General features: G+C 39.7%; 2 protein-coding genes across 2 annotated transcripts in view; one reads left to right on the forward strand and one right to left on the reverse strand.

Annotated features, from left to right (window-relative positions):
- LOC117010635 (regulator of G protein signaling 7 binding protein) overlaps window positions 1-4,109 on the forward strand; it is a 37,918-nt gene extending 33,809 nt beyond the window's left edge. The window contains exons 5-6 of the mRNA XM_033085376.1: window positions 474-544; window positions 2,027-4,109. Coding sequence (XP_032941267.1) covers window positions 474-544; window positions 2,027-2,118 — 163 coding nt within the window. The 3' untranslated portion in view covers window positions 2,119-4,109. The remainder of the gene's footprint in view (window positions 1-473; window positions 545-2,026) is intronic.
- Window positions 4,110-10,680: 6,571 nt separating this feature from the next.
- On the reverse strand, window positions 10,681-19,970 carry SREK1IP1 (SREK1 interacting protein 1). Its single transcript, XM_033086212.2, has 5 exons — window positions 19,891-19,970; window positions 17,440-17,487; window positions 15,767-15,907; window positions 13,680-13,758; window positions 10,681-11,281 (listed from the first exon to the last, which is right to left on the reverse strand). The coding sequence occupies exons 1-5, from the start codon at window positions 19,901-19,903 to the stop codon at window positions 11,098-11,100; spliced, it is 465 nt and encodes a 154-aa protein (XP_032942103.1). The 5' UTR covers window positions 19,904-19,970; the 3' UTR covers window positions 10,681-11,097.
- Window positions 19,971-19,992: the final 22 nt, after the last annotated feature.

Below are 19,992 nucleotides of genomic sequence, written 5' to 3' on the forward strand. Positions count from 1 at the left end.
TCTAAAATTTTCATGTAATGTGCAAGTATCATGGGTTCGTTGCATGTGTTACAATTTTCTCCTGAATGGTGAAACACATTCATGGCACAAGCTACAAAATGCTGATAAGGGGTATGAAGATGATATTAGAACTAGCTAATATTAGTTCTAAGACCTATTATGTATTTTGCCACTAGGATCATGTTGTGCCCTCAAAGGCACTTAATATGAAATACTCAAATGCCAGAATAGGTCATAAATTTGAACCAGAAAGGTTAGTACCAGACTTTCATAAAAGTGCTCCCCTATTAATTTTATTGCTGTTTCTTTTGGTGTGCATCTTCGGATATATATATGTAAACCAAATGCTTGCTCAATAGATTTTTGTATTTATTGCTCCCTTGTTTTAGCATATAAAGCTGTACTGTGAGCCACTCCCTTTGCAGTCTTCAACTGTTGTTCTATTGTATCTTTTTTAACTGTTGTATCCACAGAGATATGAGAGAAATGAAAAACCTTTTAAGTAAACTCAGGGAGACTATGCCTTTACCACTGAAAAATCAAGGTAGGTTTTGAATTTTCTTTCTTTAATAAAAATTAAGATAATTGAAGGGTTTTCCTTCCTTTATATACAAAAGAATCTAGGGTTCTTTAATGGAAACTATTAAAAGAAAAATCTAGGCAAAATCTCTTCCCTGCTGATTCAGTGGAGCCAGAATTTAGTGCATGATCTTTGGCATCTTGAGTTTCACAACAGGTATTCTGGAATTTATAGATACAGTATCTGCAGATAAAATAATAGACTCTGGTGATACAAATGCTGAAGCACAACTACTTCCCAGTGTCTGTAGTCCTTCTTTCTGGAAGGCAGTGAAGGTGCAAATTGCACAGACTATGAAAGGATCCTTCAGAGTGGTGGGGTTTGCTTCACCCCTGCAAGGCTTGTTGTAGCTTCTGACTCTCTGCAGAAAAGCTACTTGCCTTGAGTCAGGCTGCTTTTCTCATAGACAGCTATCAGTCACCCTAAAAAAATGCACAGGTGGGCAGGATCTCCATCCTATGCATGCGTTTAGCAGTGAGCCTTCATTTTGTTGGCATGTTAAATAGTCCACATCTACAGGCACTCTTTTTGTTCATGAGAAAAGCATTTAAAAGATAGTAATTTTTCTTTTTGATTTCTTCTTGATAATGGGTGTTCCTTAAGTGTGGTGCAGTCTTTGCACCGTGGCAGCTGATGATATGTACTGAATGTGTCCTAGATCTCATCCCAAGTAACTAAGCATTCATCATAATATGCTATGAGATGAATATAGAATGATTGTATTCATTATGCAGGTAAGATTTCATGGCAGGATAGCTTGATTGAAAACTATGTTGAAACGAAAAAGGGAATCACTTGTGATACAGATGTACCACTGTACAGTCTGGAAGAGTGGTAAAAAGTCTAGGCTTTGTCTAGAAGAAAAGAGTGTTCTGGAAATAAGGAAGGGAAAGACAAATTGGAGGACTATAATGCATAGAGAAACTTGAATTCACAACATAGATAAAGGCATAAGAATTCTTTTTTGTTGCCTGATGTCTACACTGCCCTTCAACACTGACCAGAAAATCACTGATCCCCTGCACAGCAGGATAGGAAGCATCCCAGAATTTTAAAACTTTGAGATATGCCCCAGGATCAGGTAATCATAATGATTATGCAGATCCTGTTAATTAGCATTGTAAGACTCTCAAATGCAAAATTTAGGTTACTGTTTGCTCTGTGCTCTATGTGATCTACCATATCACAGAAAGGGTTGTCAGGCATTGTAATGAATGCCTGCAGAGGTGATGGAGATGTTCAGGAAAGGACTGGACCTGGCACTTTGTGCCATGGTCTGGTCGATGTGGTACTGATGTTGGACTCAATCTTAGACATTTTTTGCAACATAAGTGATTCTGTGATTCTGTGATCATGTAGGTGCTGTTAGGACACGTAAATGATATAATCTCTTTTCTGTGCATACATGTACATGCTTGTGTTAAAATGTGGGGTTTTTCATCACAGATGATAGCAGCCTTCTAAACTTGACTCCATATCCACTGGTAAGGAGACGGAAGAGAAGATTCTTTGGATTGTGTTGTCTGGTCTCAAGTTAGAAGATTAAGCACAGAAGCACCAAGGAAACCCTGACTTTGATTAAACCACTATTATTTGACCACTGAAAAGATGAAAGTGGCTAATCTTGATTATAAAGTATATTTTCTACACTAGGCTATTCATTTTTGTCTTCTGCTCCATCCCTCTTTTCAAATAAGGATTTTAATACTTTCAAATTCCGGTGGTCAAAAAATGGCTGTGGAATAGATCTCGAATATTTTAAATATTTTAAAGTATGTTTTGCATGCTTACTTTCGATCACTCAAGAAGACACATGAATTAAGGTTCATAGATAATTTTAGAGGGTTTTTTTAATTGTTTGAGCTGCAGCTAAAAGTTTGTGCATAGTACTGTACTCTTACTAGTATCATACTAAAATCATACGCTAAAAGTCTTTAAGCATAGGAAACTATTTAAGAGCAAAACTATTGAAGTTCTAAGACATTCAAACAATATTGTAACAGAACTTGTACAAAATTTCCAGTTGCTTTTTGTGCTGTCATTCATATTTAGTCTTCCACTGTATCTCAACTTCAAAGCTTTATAGAAAAATATCTTAATTTATGATACAAAAACCATATATGAAAATAGTTAGGACTTGTAAATACAGAGAAATTATAATATCTACAAACTGTACAATGCTTAGAAGCGACAGATTCCCTTTTAAGCCAATAGTATATCTACAAGCTTCTGGGAAAAAAAAATACATTAAAAGAAAGTGTATTAAAATAAACAATGTAAAACACAACGCCAACCCATTTTGTTGCCAGTAGAATTCAGAGCATATCAAGTATTGATCTTATAGGGCATGCCAGAATTATCTCAGACTCTAAGATATTAAACGTTTTACATTGTTAATAAAGTTTTTTATTTAAATTAAATGTTGCCTTGTTTCTAGTTATATTGCCAGACTATGTATTTTTTTCTACTTTTGTTGTCAGAGGCCTACACAAATTTGTGATGGTATTTCCATTTTCTAATTTCCATTTTCCAATTTTCCATACAAGTATGTTTACAAAGATAGATTTAAAAAATATGCATTACTAAATTCTTTAAATAGCACAAAAAAGGTAATTTCAATGTGTTTGAAGATTTCAGGTCATGAACTATTCTTAGGCGTACATATTCTTAAGCATCTGAAATGGGGAGATCTCTACACACACAAAACTGCTTGTGAGAGCAAACAACATTTTTAAGAAGAATGGAATGGGAATCCACAGCACAATGGTTTTTTAGAGTTGATTCTTTCCATTTTCTGCATGTTTCTCATGAATCTTGTGCTCACTAATCAGAGCTGCTGTCTGTAACAGGCAGCACTGATGTATTTTCATTTGAAGTCTCAAAGCAGTAGAGTCATTCCCAAATGGCTCAATCACTAAAGATACACTAGGTTTTGCAACTGTTAAAACTTTGGAAAAACAACAAAAAAAGACAGACATTAATTCCAAAAAAAAGTGTATGAATTCAAGACTGAACGTAAAGTGATGCCATGAGCAAGAAAGGCAGGAAAAAATTTCACATGAGCTTTCTTTAAAAGTTCTGTTTTATTGGTACACCAGCGATTCAGATGGGCAGATACAGCAGTGACCTTGTCTAATTCATTACCTGCCCACATGTCATCACAAGGAATTTCATATGCCAAGTTACATGGCAGCTTATATCTGTGTTTTAACCACAGCTGTTGCAATGGAATATTCATTAGTAAGACAAATAAACATAATTATTAATAAATTATACATAGATATTTATATACATTATATACATATATATACACATTAATGTATGTATAAACATTTTAATTAATATTACAGAACTTTTGACATCAGTCATATCACAATGAGTTCCCTAACATTTTGTGATTGACTTGGATATGTTGTCTTCAAAGCCCTTTGAGATTGCAGTAAAATGAAGTGTATAGTATGTATCTTTTGTTATTCTGGAAACTTTAGCAGTGTTTTTTCCTCAATTAAAGACTACTAAAATCACAGTCTTTGCTCGTCTTGAAGCCTTTCTATAATTCTAAGCAATCTAACATCTTACCTGAAGCCTTTTCTATTATACTTTCTACTAATCCTAATTGGACACATGCTGTAATTCCCAAGCGTTATGGCCACTTAAGGAATATTGGTATTCAAGGGTATCTGTAATAACAGATAGTGACATGAACCACGTCCTGGTAAGTATCTGAATTGAAGGGTTGTCAAGGGATAAATTGGTTTACTTAGGAATGCAGTGGATTATCTTTTACTAATTCAAAAGCAAACAAGAAAATTTCTTTTTAAGCCCCTCAATGAAATGATATACACATTATTTAGAGATTATTTAGAACCATTATTTATTTCCCAAGTACTTAGAAACACCCCCTACTTCACAATAAACTCCCAAATGCATGGAAACAAGCAATTCAGGCAGAATACTAAGGAAAGCAGCACTTGCTTTCTAATAGTTAAAAGTGTTATGAGTTAAAGGCACCATAGTTCTTTTGCAGAGTAGGAAGCAAGTAAACCTCTTCCCACCATATATACCAAGTTTCTCCAACTCTTTTTTTTTACTAAAACCGTGCAGTTCAGCTTTACAAAACCAGATTCTTTATAGCCAACCTCCACTGGTAGCACCCATTTTTCACAAATATTTTGTGTCATAAAAAATACCAATTTAAGAAATCAAATATCTATGTACACTGTAAAGTCTAATTTTCTCAGAGCAGAATCAAAATACAAGCTTACAGAAGTAGACAGCATGCTATGTTTTGCATGTTAACTTAGCCAAAATGAGAAGCTACCATGCAAAATCTGCATGTCAACTTACATAATAGGGCCATGTATATCCAATACAACTTTAAAAGTTTGCATCAGAGAAAAGGGAGAAACGTAATAACCAACTTCTATCCCATCTGAGTAATAAATATACAGTGGTACATTAAATGCCTATTGGGCTTACGTCTGTGTAATGGTGAAATTCCTTATTGCTTCTGTAAGAGATACCCTACCTGTTGTCCAGCTTCATGGACAAGAGGCAAGAGAAGATGCAGAAACATCTATTTCTGCTCATACTTAGTCATAAATTACTCCAGTCAATGAAGAAAAATGTAGCATTATTTGGGAAGTTTGTGGTCCTGTTTGAGTTCTAGGACCTTGAAGGCACTGATTGACATGCAGGAAAACTTACCCTTTACCAGCAGAACAAAGCGTTTCTGCATCCAAAAGAACTGAGCTAGGCTAAATACAGATGGGCAGGACATATCTTCTTGGGATCATGGTGTGGCAAAAGTTATAACAATGACTTTTAACTGTTCTACAGCTGAATAATTCAAGTCTAAAACTATTTTCCTGTAGCAATTTTACAAAAATAGCCCCAGCTGCATTTTAAGAGGCATACCTTTACTCCTTAATTGGTGGTTGTACCCCCTAATGTGGAGTTTGGTTGTTTTGAACTTAGGCTGTTCCCAGCATATGCATAATCTGCTGATCCAGCCTAATGTTGCCAGTCTTAAGATATTTTTCTGTGTGAACTCATTTGGCTTTGAACTACCAGTCTCCATCCCATTTGTACTTTGAGCCCTTACCTTATTTTGTGGTTTTTTTGTGTAAAATTTCTTGGAGTGGTATTTCTCTCACTTCCATTTAAAAAAAAATGTATTAAGTAGCAATAGTAATGGAAATTCTGGTATTTAAGAGAGCATCTGTTTCTATTTGTCTGGTCTGTTGCTGTCTAATGCAAACATATCTTCATTTGAGCCATTATATGTACTCAGCTCCCTCTTCCAGAAGTTATTTCTAGCTCTTCTGGGACTGCAGTTCTTGAGTGAAAACAAAGTTTTTGCCAATTTTCAGCCTAAATCTACTCCTGGACAATTAATAATAACATGTTTCTTACATGTCAACTTTATTCTTTGTTAAAAATCTCTGATGGTCAAAATTCTGCCAGGATATTCTATAAACTATTCTACTAGGTTAAAGCCTCAGGAAAATACATGGTACAGAAAAATAAGGATTAATCACTCCTTCACTGTACACATTCTTTGTGGGACAAATATTTAGCTTACATAGAAAACTGTAAATGAAGTTACATATCTTGAGTACATTTTGCTGAAGTTTAAATGAACTCTACTGAACAGCCTTTTCCAGACTTTTCTCCTTTATTGCTATTATTTAAACTATAACACTGCTTTTCTAGATAAACCTGTTCTTCTGGTCTTCTTTCTCTCTCCCCTTTCCCCCGTCTAATCCCTTTGGTTTCTTTATTCTTGTACCTCATTTGTTTTTTGCTACCACCACCTTATCTCATGTTCTTCTTTATCACCTAAATTCATATTCATAAATTATTATTCTAGAATTTCTTGTAAACAGTGTAAAAGTTCTGACATTTTTACTACAGAAGCACTTTTGACATATTTTTCTCTATTCTCTTATTACTATTCTCTTATTATTTTCTCTTATTATTATTTATTGTGATTTGCATCTTAGAATTTCTATTAATGCCTTTCTCAGGTCCTACTGCCTGGATGCAGAGGCATTGTATTAGGAGGCACCAAGTGAGTGTTTGTCAAAGACAGTCTGTGATGTGTGGTAATTTCCACAGGGTAAGACAGGTTGGCTGCCCAAGACAATGGCAATGTCAAAAATACCTTTTCAAGCAGCTTCACTCCTGCCTCTACTGTGGAAACTTAAGAGCACAACTGAATCAGCAGTTGAGTGAAAAAGTTTGGGATGTTTGACATTCTCTTTTGCATACACAGAGATTGTGTCCTTTTTTGACTGGGGAGAGATTATGTGAGGAATTGCAAAAGATGATCTTCTAAAAATACATTCCAGGAGTTCCTAGAACTGATTGTTACATGAAACAGATAACAAGCACCATGTTAAGTTCATTACTCATTATACTTTTCAGAGGGACCTGCAGCTATGACATTCTTCCCTGTTGTCAAGTACAAAAGCACTGAGTAAATACAGACTCCAATATGCATTACCTCAGCAGCTTTCATGTCCTTAAAGGACAAGCCTATAAATGTTACTCAGTCCATTCCAAGTTCACAGCTAGACGCTGCAATTTTTTCTATCCATAATTGCCTTGTTGCAATTCTGAGATATGATTCTTCACTATGACTTATTTTTGAAAGAATAAAGAAACCAAAAACTTCCAGCTATAGAGCTGCATAATAATACTGCATCACAAAGAATTACTTTTTCCTTTTGTTTTACCTCTTGGAAAACTATGAGTAAGACTTTTGTTGATCCATCATATATGCTCCCTTGCAGAGTGCACAAGAACCAACACACACCATTGAAGAAAGCTCAGAATCCAACAGAGGAAGTATCTGACTAAACTGCAGGAAATATTCAGGAAAGAGTCCTGTAAACAGCACAAGTTGAGCCTACCAAATGACAAATCTTTAAAGAAATATTCATACAAATTGAAATGGTAGTAGAGCTTGTAGTTGTAACACTGTTGCCTTTTTGCCCAACCTGAAAATGAAACTCAAGATAATTTTAGTAAGGAGGTAATATAAAAGGGGATGTCTATTTGAAGACCTTCAGGAGCGGTTACAGAAAAATGTACATAAAAGCCCACCTTCCCCATAGGGGTGAATACATTTCTACAAGTTTTAGGAAATTAAATAACTGATAAAAAGCACCAATTAGGAGGACAAGTGGTGATGCAATTCCCCGCCGGGTCAAGCCTCTTCTATGGAGAACCCCTTCAGCACTAGTTGCACTTTGTCCATGAGAACGTATATCTCAAAGAGTTGTTCTCTGCCTTGGTTCCCAGGAAGAACCAATAATACAATATATAAAAATACAATTTTAGCAGAATCTAAAGATAAAAATATTACTGATTTGCTGTTCAACCATCCTAATCTGATATGTATTCAAATTAGAGCAATACGTGTTATACAGAATTATTTGTGTTCAAAGTAGTTTTCAATTACTCTAGGTACATTGCAAAACTATGTACAGTAATTTCAAGATTATAAGCCGCACCATTTTGACTAAAATTTTGCTCCCAACCTGGAAATGCGGCTTACACTCAGGAGCAGCTAATATGTGAAAAATTTTCTGAAATTTCCAACCCTGGAAGTGCAGCTGAGGTGCCAAGCACCTGCCAGTAAAACCCGGCATTGCGCGATTGTTACAAATTGGTTACAGTAATTTCACGAATACAAGCCGCACCAATTTGACTAAGATTTTGCTCCTAAACTGGAAATGCGGCTAATACTCAGGAGCGGCTAATATGTGAATAATTTTCTGACGTTTACAACCTCAGAAGTGCCAGCCAGAGTGCCGACCCGAGCAGCTGCAAAGTCGGCATTTTGCGATTGTTACAAATCGCTACTCTGTTGCACCGCGGGTGGAGCCTGGCTGCCTGCAGGCAGCATGGGGGGCGGGGAGAGAGGCGGGAGAGCTCTCTCCTTCCCTCCTCTACCACAGCCCGGGGGAGAGACGGGGGAGCCCCGCGCTGCCATTGCCGCGGCTCTGGGAGGCGGCGGGGGACCCGGGCTGCCACTGCCGCGGCCCGGGGAGGAGCGGGGGGGACCCAGGCCGCCACTGCCGTGGCTCGGGGAGGCGGCGGGGGGCTCCGCCCCGCCCACCGCCGCGGGAGTGGGGGCGGCTCCGTCCCTGCCTGCCGCCACGGGGCAGCGGCGGGCCTTGGTGACCGAGCCCAGTGGCCCCGCCGAGCGGCAGCGCCGGGCTGGGCTACCTGGTCCCGTCAGCCACCCCTAGCAGGCCGAGCCTGCACAGCCCGAGCCGAGCCAGTAAACCCCGCCCTGCCACCATTCTGTTACTATTTGGCAACTTTGTTGCACGCGGGTCCTCGCTGCGAACGACAGAGCGGCTTATATTCGGGTGCGGCTTATTTATGGACAAAAACCGAAATATTTGCCGACACCCAGCGATGCGGCTTATACTCAGTGCGGCTTGTGTTCGTGAATTTACTGTACTCTGTTGTGTGGCGGGTGCAGGTGGGCTTAGTGCTGGCAGCGCGGTGGGGGAGGGAGGTGGGGGGCTTCGTACTGCCATCCCCGTGGCCCGAGGCAGAGGTGAGGGGCTTCATGCTGCCATCTCCGCCGCCTGGGGCAGAGGCAGGGGGCTCTGTGCTGCCATCCCCACGGCCCAGGGGGGGAAGTGGGGGGGCTTCCGCCCCTGCCTGCCACCACCGCCACAGGAGCAGGCAGGCTCTGCCCCTGCCTGCTACTGTGGGAGCGGGGGTGCTCCTTCCCCTCCTGCTGCCGCCGCCGTGGGTGCCGGCAAGCTCCATCGTCGCCTACCGCCGCGGGTGCCGGTGGGCTCCGTCCCCACCTGCCACCGCAGGGCAGTGCTGGGCCGGGGCGAGCGAGCCCAGTGGCAGCAGCGGCCAGCCCCGAGCGGCCCCACCAAGTGGCAGTGCCGAGCTGAGCCACCTGGCCCCGTTGGCAGCCCTGAGTGGGCCACACCCGCATGGCCCAAGCCGAGTCAGTAAACCCCGTGATCCCGCAATTCTGTTATTACTTGGCAACTTTGTTGCACGCGGGTCCTCCCTCTGAATGACAGAGCGGCTTATAATCAGGTGCTGCTTATGTATGGACAAAGAACGAAATGTTGCTGGCACCTGGAGATGCGGCTTATAGTCAGTGCGGCTTGTAATCGTGAAATTACTGTACTCTAAATTGAGAGATATCAAAGGGTTTTCCTTGGTGTCTCAAAAGTTGATGAGAACACTGAAGGTGTAATTTTTGTGCTGCAAATGTGTAATTCCTTTGGCTTTTTTTGAAACAAGAGCTTAATTCAGTTTCAATTCAGTGGTTCCAGACTTTGGTGCATTTTACAGCACAGTTTGTTTCCCAGCTTAGCAGCTCAATTGCCAGTGTGCACATATTTCTTCCACTACCTGGGAAAGATGACTGAAGGAAACACCAAGTATCTGCTTTTGTTTCCTGGTGCCTATTGACAGAGACTAATTTTCATTTCAGAGTTTATTGTAAGACATATAAAGGTTGTTGACTCTTCATTACTCTATGCATTTGGTATGCCCACCCCACATATTACCCACATGCTTTATTCTTGTCTTTCTTTCTGGAAAGAAACAAGCTCATTCTGTAACTGAGATAAGATCAGGAATGGTGTTGCAAGAGCTTTGGAGCCTGTAGATTAGCAATCACTATTTGGGGCCTGTACAAGAGCAGCAATTATGCCAGGGACGGCCTTCAAAAGTGTGATTCATGCAAACTGAAGCTATTAACAATTGACAGGAATGAAGAAATTGCTGAAGTTTAATACTAGAAGTCTTGTTTTGATATCCAAACCTTTACATCTATGTCAAAGATGAAATGTCCATAACTGTAAAAGAACAAAACCCAAGGAAAAAGGACTTTAAAAACTGATAGCTTGTGTTTGCTCCTGTTTATCTTCAGCTTGTTTATAGTGATCCTACCAAAAGAATGTGCAATTACATTTCACGGTCCCGACTAGATCCATTTTAGAAGGATCAATCTCCTTTAGCTTCTCATTGCTCATTCTTCCCTTCTCAGGATCTGAACACTGATTCATATATGAACTTACTGATTAAAGTATGTAAGCAGAAAATGTTGTGTAAAACATACATTTATTTAAAGGGTAATAGAAAATCTCACTTGAATTTCCAAATCTGATGTAACCATTCTGACATTAGGCATATTTAAGTCCATATCATTATACACAAAGGCTTGCAAACTGAAATTTACCACATCCTACTGTAAAGGATTACAAACACAATCACAACTGAACTAAAAATTAGAGTGAAGAACTAGTTGCATGGTTTAGTACTAATAAACCTGAAATAGAAGAGCAGAATCTTTTCATAAATGGTTCATCTAGTAATTTGAAGCACTGATGTATGCAAATAGATTTCTCTAAAAAATATATATATCCCATTTTACAACAGCTTTGCAAAGCATAAATAAACTTGCTATGAAAGGAAAATCATCATCTCTGCAGAAGCAAATGCAAAAATAGACCAGCATGTCAGTCACTACTCGAACTGTCTGAACTGTTGGAAGATGAACTTTTTTCCTTTCGTCTCTTCTTTTTCTCCTTTTTATGATGCTTTCCTTTCTTAGATTTGTGCTTTTTCCCCTTTTCCTTTTTGTGTGATTTTTGTTTTTTTGACTTTGGCTCATCCTCTTCTGCAGAACTTGATGAGGAAGATCTAGTAAAAAAAGTGCAGATCAATATGTAATAAAAGAAGGAAAATGGCACAATAATAATTTAAGGTGTCAGTATTTTTATAATATGACAAATTGAATTTGGTGTAGAATTTAGTAGTATTCAGTGGAAAGCTTATGATATTTGAGTCTGCATGTTTAACTTATATGATGACATTCCTAATAAGGTTTTCATGCCAGAAAAGCCATATGTTTATAATACACATTTAAAATATTGGAATAGGCAAGTTGTGTGGGTTTTCAATCTTTGAGAAAAGAAAGACCAAGAATACAGACCATCAAAAAATCAAGTATGACCAGATGGAACTTTTGCTTTTAAAATACCACATGATCAATAACAATGCTAATGAATGCCTTCAGATATATGTCCCTGATGCAGAAATCTAAGAGAAACAGTTATGAACAATTTTTCATGTGCTTCCTGCTCATACTATTGGTCTCCAACCAGCAGTGATGAGTGATTACATACATAAAAGAACTGTAAGGACAATAAAAGTCACTAAATATTTACTAAAGAGGACAGTTTTGTGCTATTGCTTCCTTAACTATTGCATGAATGTAAAGAAAACCAACATTCAGATTGACTCTTTTCTGTTCTTCACTAGTGTAAGGGCTGTCTTAAAAAGCGGAAGTTTGAGCTACACAACGTAAATAAAGAAAATTTAAAATGCAAATACAACAGGTATTAAATCCTGTTTCTTTATTTCTGAGGGACATCTTCTTGTGGTCTCCAAATACATTTTACAGCTTATACCTTGCAGTTCAGTTCCTGGCATATTGTCTTACCAATTGTCCTAATGACAAAACATCAGTATCATCTACAGTCTTGCTTTAAAAAAAAAAAAAAAAAAGAAAAAAAAACCAACCCAACTCAGTCCACAGGTCACCAGTCAGATTCACAACTGGGGAATAATGGCATTTTCCTCTGAAACTTGAGTAACACTATTTTTAGGCTTCTACATTAGCAGGTACACTAAACTCAACACCTGCTCAATATTACAGAGGTTTCCCTTTTGATAACTGCAAGTTACTCTGAACACATGCAGGTGTGTTTACACATGCATTTGTGCACACAAAAAACCCTACAGTCTCTGAATTTCAGAGAGCTCCTCCACCCTGGCTAGGCTAGGGACCAATCACACAATCCTCCTGACTTTTTCTTTTCTCATCACACTTTACCTGGAGTTGGACAGTAAAGGGGAGTTCTGCTTTCTCTGATCTGCAGATCTGCAGTTTGCTAGAGCTTTCATGACTCCTATGATCCTAATTCCACGGCAGAAAGCCTGTAATTCCATCACTTACCAAAGAATCTTTACCTAACCATTATTTTACCACAACCTTACCATGAATCAGTTCTCACTGGAAAACTGACAACTTTTCAAACTGAAAATGTACAGTAATTTCACGACCATAAGGCGCACTGGACTATAAGGCGCACCCCCCAGAAGTCGGCAAATTTCGCAACTTTGTAGATCAGATAAGGCGCACCGGACTATAAAGCGCACTTTTTTTTTTTAGCAACAAGCAGCACGGCGCGCAACAAAGTAACGAATTAGTAACAGAATCCCGTGATCGTGGAGTTTACTGGTTAAAAGGTGCTCAATTTGCAAACATTTTTCAAAGATCAGTGTAGCCTTTAAACACAGCCCCAGGCGCCCTCCCCATTCAGCGGGCCCTGGCACTCCCGCCCGACCCCGGCTGGCAAGGCTCCTGGCTCCCACCATGCAGCTGCGCTGCGTCCCCGCTTCCCCATGGCGGCACCGCCGCTTCTCGCCCCTTTCCCGGGGCCGCAGGGGCCGCACCGCCGCCGCCACAGCTTTCCCGCGGCTGCCCGGGCTCCACTGCCAGCGCAGCACTTTCCCGCAGCAGTCCGGGCCGCGCCACCGCTGCCCCGATGCCGCCGCCGGGCGGGCTCTGCTCAGGGCTGTTGCGGGCTCCATTTTCCCCGGGCTGGGGCCAGCAGTGCCCGGCTTCTCGTTGTGCCCAGGGTGGCACCGCCCCAGCTTCTTGTCCCGCCCGCGCCCAGGCCAGGGCCAGCGGCAGCTCCCTCCCGCCCCTCTTGGCTCCTGCTGGCCGTGGCCGCCCGCTCCCACCCTCCTCGCGACTCGGCGCTCCCGCGGCACCGTCCCCACCACTGCGGCTCACACTTCCGGTTTGGCAAAGTGCACAACTTTGTCCACCAGATAAGGCGCACTGGACTGTAAGACGCACTTCCGGGTTTGGGGGAAAATTTTAGTCAAAAGGGTGCGCCTTATAGTTGTGAAATTACTGTACTTGCTAATAAAGCTGTATCAATAGAAGCGGTATTTCCTGAGAAAACACAAGTATCAAAAACAGTTCTAAAGATGTGTTTTGAAATGAAAAGAGGTGTGTGACAGTTACCTTTTCTTTGGTCTTTTTAATTTTGTTTTCTCTTTGCTTTTTCTTTTTTGTTTCTTTTTTTCTTCCTCTTCATTTAAATCTGTGGGTAGAAAATTAAAGTTTACAAAATTAAAGTTTACAAAACACTTGTCTGAATTAAGATCAGCTTAAAAAAATAGCTTCAATAGCAGTGTTCAACTTCTTACAAAATTCTTGTTAAAAGGCTTTCTTTTCCTTCTCCCAAATTCTGGTTAGTACAGTAATTTCAGAAATATATTGCAGTAGAAGCAGGACTTTTATATGCAACTTACACTGTATTGACATTGGTCTAAGCACTAAGAATGAAGGAAGGCCTGTAAAATATAGCTAAAAGACCTTTTCCTATACGTTTATTATCTGTTCCTCTGTATTTTAACAGTTCTAGCATTTAACATATTATTGTCCAAGTCTGAAAACAAGAACAAATTTAAAAAATATTCTGGTAGGCTTCCCTGAGTTACTTTCACACATCCCTATTTCATGCTTCACAAACAGCAATGCCAAAAGTGAGACATAATTGTCAATGTACTGCACACAGAGACTGGCAGAAGAGTCACCCCTCATCTGGCTGTGTCTGCCTCCTGCCCTAGTGCTCTATAGTCACAAGTATAGTAACTTCATATGTCACCTACATGCAGTGTTTTTATGACATAGATGAAATTTCTGCCCTTAGATTTTTCTATACCACTTCAAAAACCACTTTTGAATTCTCCAAAATTCAAATCCACCACATAAATACACGTCCAACTAACAGAACAATACTGGTTTTACAATTTATCCTTAAAAGAGACAATTTTGAGTATTTCATCTTATTCCTATGACACTTTCCATAAGGTCTGAATGCTGGTGTAGATATTCCTTTGCTAACACAAACTATTGGTCTGTGTGTTATGGAGTGGGACTTTAAAGATTTTAGTATGACATAAAAAAGCAAATTACCTTTGGAGCAATGGAAAAATACAAATGAGAATAGGTGAACAAAAAGTCTTTTCTTAAGAAAATTGTGCAAAATCTTGAGAAGATGAGAAAATGACCAAATTCTGCCTGGATAACTGACATATACATGTCTCCTTACAATACATGTAGCAGCCACAATTTGCAGAAGAACATATAATAAACAGGAATACTAGAAGATCAAGTAAAAAGCTGATTTTCTTGCAAATATTCTTCAATCAGCTTAGGACAAAAAAAATCCAACCTCTGTACTCAAAAATACATAAAAAGTGGTAAGTATTTTTTCCAAAGAGACTTGTTCCGAGAAAGTACCATTGCAGTACCAATTCAGCACTCTTGATAAACAGCCTATCCATTTCTTCTGAAGTGTACAGCTAACTAACTGTAGGGTTCTACTGATCCCTTTTCCCTTCTAAATAGCATCTGCTACAGGAACTAAATGTCAGAGCATACAAGTGCAAGAGAACAAAACATAATGAAAAACAGGCAGGCAGAGGACAAGAATGTTCGTTCATTTAGAACACACTGTGGTGGAACAAACTCCCTTCTTACTTAGGTGAACAACCTCTTTGGAGTTCAAATTCAAATAAACTCAAGTGTCTGATAAACAACTCATCTATTCTCACTCTGACAACAAGTTGATACTCAAACCTTCCAAATACAGAACAGTACTTCTCCAAATATGAATAACTGAATTCCAAGTTACTAGCTGTTTCAGCCAAAATCCTACTTAGAAACTGGAGAGAAATTCAGGTGTCACATTTGTCATTAGTTAGAAGACGTTTAAACTTCACGTAGCAATCAAAACATTAACTCAGAATATCCACGTTATTTTCTTCTAAGCAGGTTCCTAGTAAAAGATCAATTAATCTCTTGTACTTAGGAGCCCCTTTTGAGATGTTCCAAACAGGCACGTTAATAACTTCCTATAGAAGGAATTAATCATAATACTAAAAAAATGTGGGTGGATCAAATCTCTGAAGACTGCACACAAAGTAAAAGACCTGTTTTTAAATCACAGGCTAAAAGAACTAAAAGTAGTTATCAAAAATTATAAAATGAGAGTCCCTGCATGTCAGAAGGCTATTATCCAAATCCCACAAAAAACACCTTACTCTTTTTTTCACGCATAGCTTGTAATCTCTGTAGTTCCTCTTCCTCGCTGTCTTCACTGCTAGTGCTGCTAACGTCTAGAACAATATCTCTTTGAGGATCTACTCGGAGGAAGTTTCGACATTCAAATGTCAGATGACCAGCTGACCAAAATAAATATACAGAAAGAAAAATTACAATTTACCAAAAAAACCATCAAAAACTAAAGAACGCTGGTTTTTGTATTGTTCAGTTTTGAGAAGTGAAAGAAAAAAGATAGGCTGTGATCTGTGAAAGGGATAAAGCTTACTTTGGAAAAATCTCCAAGAACAGTAATAGGCTATGCAATGCTCTTCCATTTAATAGTGCTTTATGGCTTCTCTCCTATTCGGGTAATTTGAAGATTTCTTTTCAACTTTAGTTTCTATTTTTTAATGATCTTAGATACATTCTTAAGAAATTACCTGAAAACATAGCATGAATTATTTCAAAAACTACAGTAACTGTTGCATTGCTTAACTCCCTCTAGGGAAATTGTGGACTCCTATTTGCTTATGAGACATAATCTTTAACAACCAGCACTTAGTATGAACTAAACTACTGCCTGACCAGTATTTTTAGTTTTTTAAGTTACATCTTGATAATCATGACCAACTAGAAATGTTGTGCCGAATACACTCACTGAAATAATAAAGTGAAAATTTAAAAAATGAAGATGTGGTTAGGGAGACACAGTAATTCAAGAAATAATTGAAATAAGCTCATGTTCTTAGGATGATGTCAAACTACCTATACCTTGAACACAGAGATTTTAGGAACATATAAACATGGATCATGTGATCTGACTACAAGTTTCCTTCTCATGCAGCAAGTATCAGAACCTTTTTGGAAGGAGAAACAAAGCACTAAGTCTATATTTATAGCCACTGTTCTTAGAAAGCACAAATACATACAGCAATTCATTGACAAAATTTGTTGCAAAACCTGAAGTAAAAGAATGAAGCAAGTTTTTTTCCTATCACCCATTAATGCCCATAAAAAACCCAAACAGCTTAACTCACTGTGCTAAAAGTTCAAGACAATTCAGTACAAAACAGTGTCCATTCCTCCAATGTTCTAAAGACAAGAGTCAGTGATTAAAAATCTAAAATCTTCACTAAGACCTGTCTCCATTAATCAGGAAAGTAGTCACAGACATTTACAAATCCAAAGCATGATCTAAATGCCAACTGCAGAACTTGTAAGCAATGAAGGTAGCTGTTTCTTGAAATACACAATGCTTATACAGCTTTTAAGCTATTTTTTCTGATGAATTAGATTGGACTTAATTTAAATTGAAATGCCTCCCTCTTTGCAGAAAGAAGCATAAGTGCTCATCTCAGTATATCAAAGCAGGTGCTTTCAAGTAATTGCTTCTCAAGTAATTGCAATGAAAAGTAGCATGTATGAATATATTAGCATAGTTTTGGGGATTTTTTGCTGAGAAACTCAAAGAGCATTGATAAGTGTGAGAAACCATAGAATAAACATGAAATAAATAAAAGAAAAATAACATGGTTATTTAAACTGACAAATGCCTGGGCAACAAGGGAGAATACTTATTTCCTTTTACTCCCCTCTCCTCAAAAGGCAGTTCCAACCAACATCATAAACTGAAGAAAGTACTGTAATTTTGTACTGCTAATTACAGACTTACGATAGCCACACTTCTTGCATCCAGCTCTGATATTATCTTTATTTCCACCTGAAAGAGAAAATTTTACCAATTAGGTGTTGCTGAAGAGAACCTTTGACTTTCTTTCCAATGTGGCTTGATGATGTGAATACACAGACAGAAGTGAACACCTCTCACAAATATTAAGTACACTAAGTTCTCTTTTAAAAGCTGCATTTCTAAGGCTATTGTTCTGTGCAGTAATCTATCAGAACACTTTCAACTAGTTTAAACTGCTAGAGATCATTTAGTCTTACATAATTAACTGCCAAATACTAATTTGACTTATTGTGACCTTTTCACTTGTTTAGTTACAGTATGAACACAGTAACAGACATCTAGCATTCCAGTGATCTGTAGCACACTATATAAATTCTATCAGTGCAAGGGTGTTGACAGGCATTCACTGAAAACTCAGAAGTGATTTATATTTTAATTACAAGAACTGACTTTACAAGGCAATTAAAAGGACCAAACCAAATAAAAAAATCACTCCTGAAAGGAAAGAAGGGAATAAAAACCAATTTAACAAATTGTTAAACTATTCTGAATCCAGACAACATGACACCAAAAACAAAGAATGCAAGAAAGTAAGTGTGTAAGAAACGAAAGACAGTAACAGAAAAGTTTGGATTCTAAGCAGGAAGAAGGATCTGAATAACACAAATTTTAGGCAGTGATATGTATGATGTATGATTCTCCCATGTGAGACAACAGTTAAATCAAACAGACAATAGGACATAATTCAGGAGAAGCACCAGGTACTTGCCCCACCCCCGAACAGATCAATCCTAATTTTAGTAATTTAAGCAGTAGATAACGAAAATGGCAACTGAATTCCCAAAATCAAAGGATGTCATTCTATCTCCCAGCTGAACAGATCAGAAAAATCCCAGTGACTTAAGCAATCATATACTATCACAAATAGAATATATTGACCCTGTTAATTTAAACTATGATTTACTGAAACAACCATTGTTTTCAGAAAATTCTGTTCAAAATAACAGAAACCTTCAAACTTCAAGTTGAAAAAACTACCTTGGAAACTTGGACAACTCAGGTATATGCCTTAAAGAGTGCTGGAAAGCCAAGCAGCAAAGACCAACACATTCCATTATAGCAGGCCATTTTCTGCAGATCCCAAAACCTTAGTATTACGTATCCCCTTCAAGGTCATCAGCATTCAGGTGCCTGTTCTGTGACTATCTTTAGAAGGATACCCATGAGAGATAAGGAGGTAGGTAACACAGAAGAGTCATGAAATAAAAATCAAAAACGTACCTGTATCTTGCAATGTCACATCAGAGAAACACTCAACATTTGCATGTTCACTACTCCTTGAAAACAAGATCACCCAAGCTATCTACTCTGTCTCAACTTGCTGAAATAGAGTCAACCTCAGCCCCACTGCACAGCTGATCCACAGGTAAAGAAAGAAAAAGCAGAGTCATGTGCACACCACAGAAATCTCCCCTCTAAGTCATGATCTCCAAAAAAGACACCCAGCAAATGCAAGAATACAAATATTGTCATCAAATGTTCCCATCAAATTCCCGTGCTTGAAATTGTATTATTGTTTGTGGCTTTAAACAATGATGTTAGAGGCAGGGGTTTACATTACTAAAAGCAAACGAATGGCAAGAAGCTTCCTTTCCCACTCCTTCTTCATTCCATATCTTAATTCTCAAAACAATTATCAAGTGGCACAGAACTAAGGACTTAATTCACTCAGTGGAGCAAAAGATTGAAAATAAAAGCTTTGGAAAACTTTCAATGCAAACAAGTCTTCCTCAAATAGCCCTTAGAACGGGAACAGGCTTATGAAGGCCTTCTCTCCATCAGAGAAGCAGCTCACCAAAGCTCAGGCCTGTTCAGCTGCTCTCCAGCCAAACACTCCCCGTTTTACAGGACAAGGGAACGCTGAGAAGCAATGGTGATCGCGTTCGGCCAGCACAGAGCTGACACCTTCCAAACCGCGCAGGTGTTTCTGTCTGCCCTGTCCCCAAGAACAAGCTACTGGGCCACAAGCATTAATCCAGAATGACAGTGGAGGAGAAAAGCCAGGTCTGACAACGACCGCTCTTTGGCTTTAACCTCAGAGAAGAAGGCGACGGGAACACAGCGCTGGGTCGCACAGAAGCGCGGGGAGCGGCCCGCAGTGCCAAGACGTGCTCGCAGCGCCCCCGCGCTGCCCCTGCCCAGCATGGGCACGGCCCCATCTCCATCTCCATCTCCCCGCCACTGCCCCCGGCAGCGCGGGCCCGAGCAGCGCCCGCCGCCCGCTTCCCAGCACCGCGCACAGCCGCGCGCCCCCGCCGCGCAATTGTCCCAATTGTCCCCCGCCTCGCCGCTCGTTCCCGTCCCCAGGCTGCCGGGCCGGAGCCAGCCGGCGCTGCCCCTGCCCTGCCGCGGTGCCAGGCAGGAGCCCCTCACCCGGCAGCGCCATCCCGCCGCTCTCTCCGGACCGCACCGGCACGCACGCACAGCGACGCCTCTTCCCGCCGGAAGGCTTTGCCCGGCGCACGCCCGGACCGT

Source organism: Catharus ustulatus, chromosome Z (genome assembly GCF_009819885.2).
Source record: "Catharus ustulatus isolate bCatUst1 chromosome Z, bCatUst1.pri.v2, whole genome shotgun sequence".
NCBI lineage: Eukaryota > Metazoa > Chordata > Aves > Passeriformes > Turdidae > Catharus > Catharus ustulatus.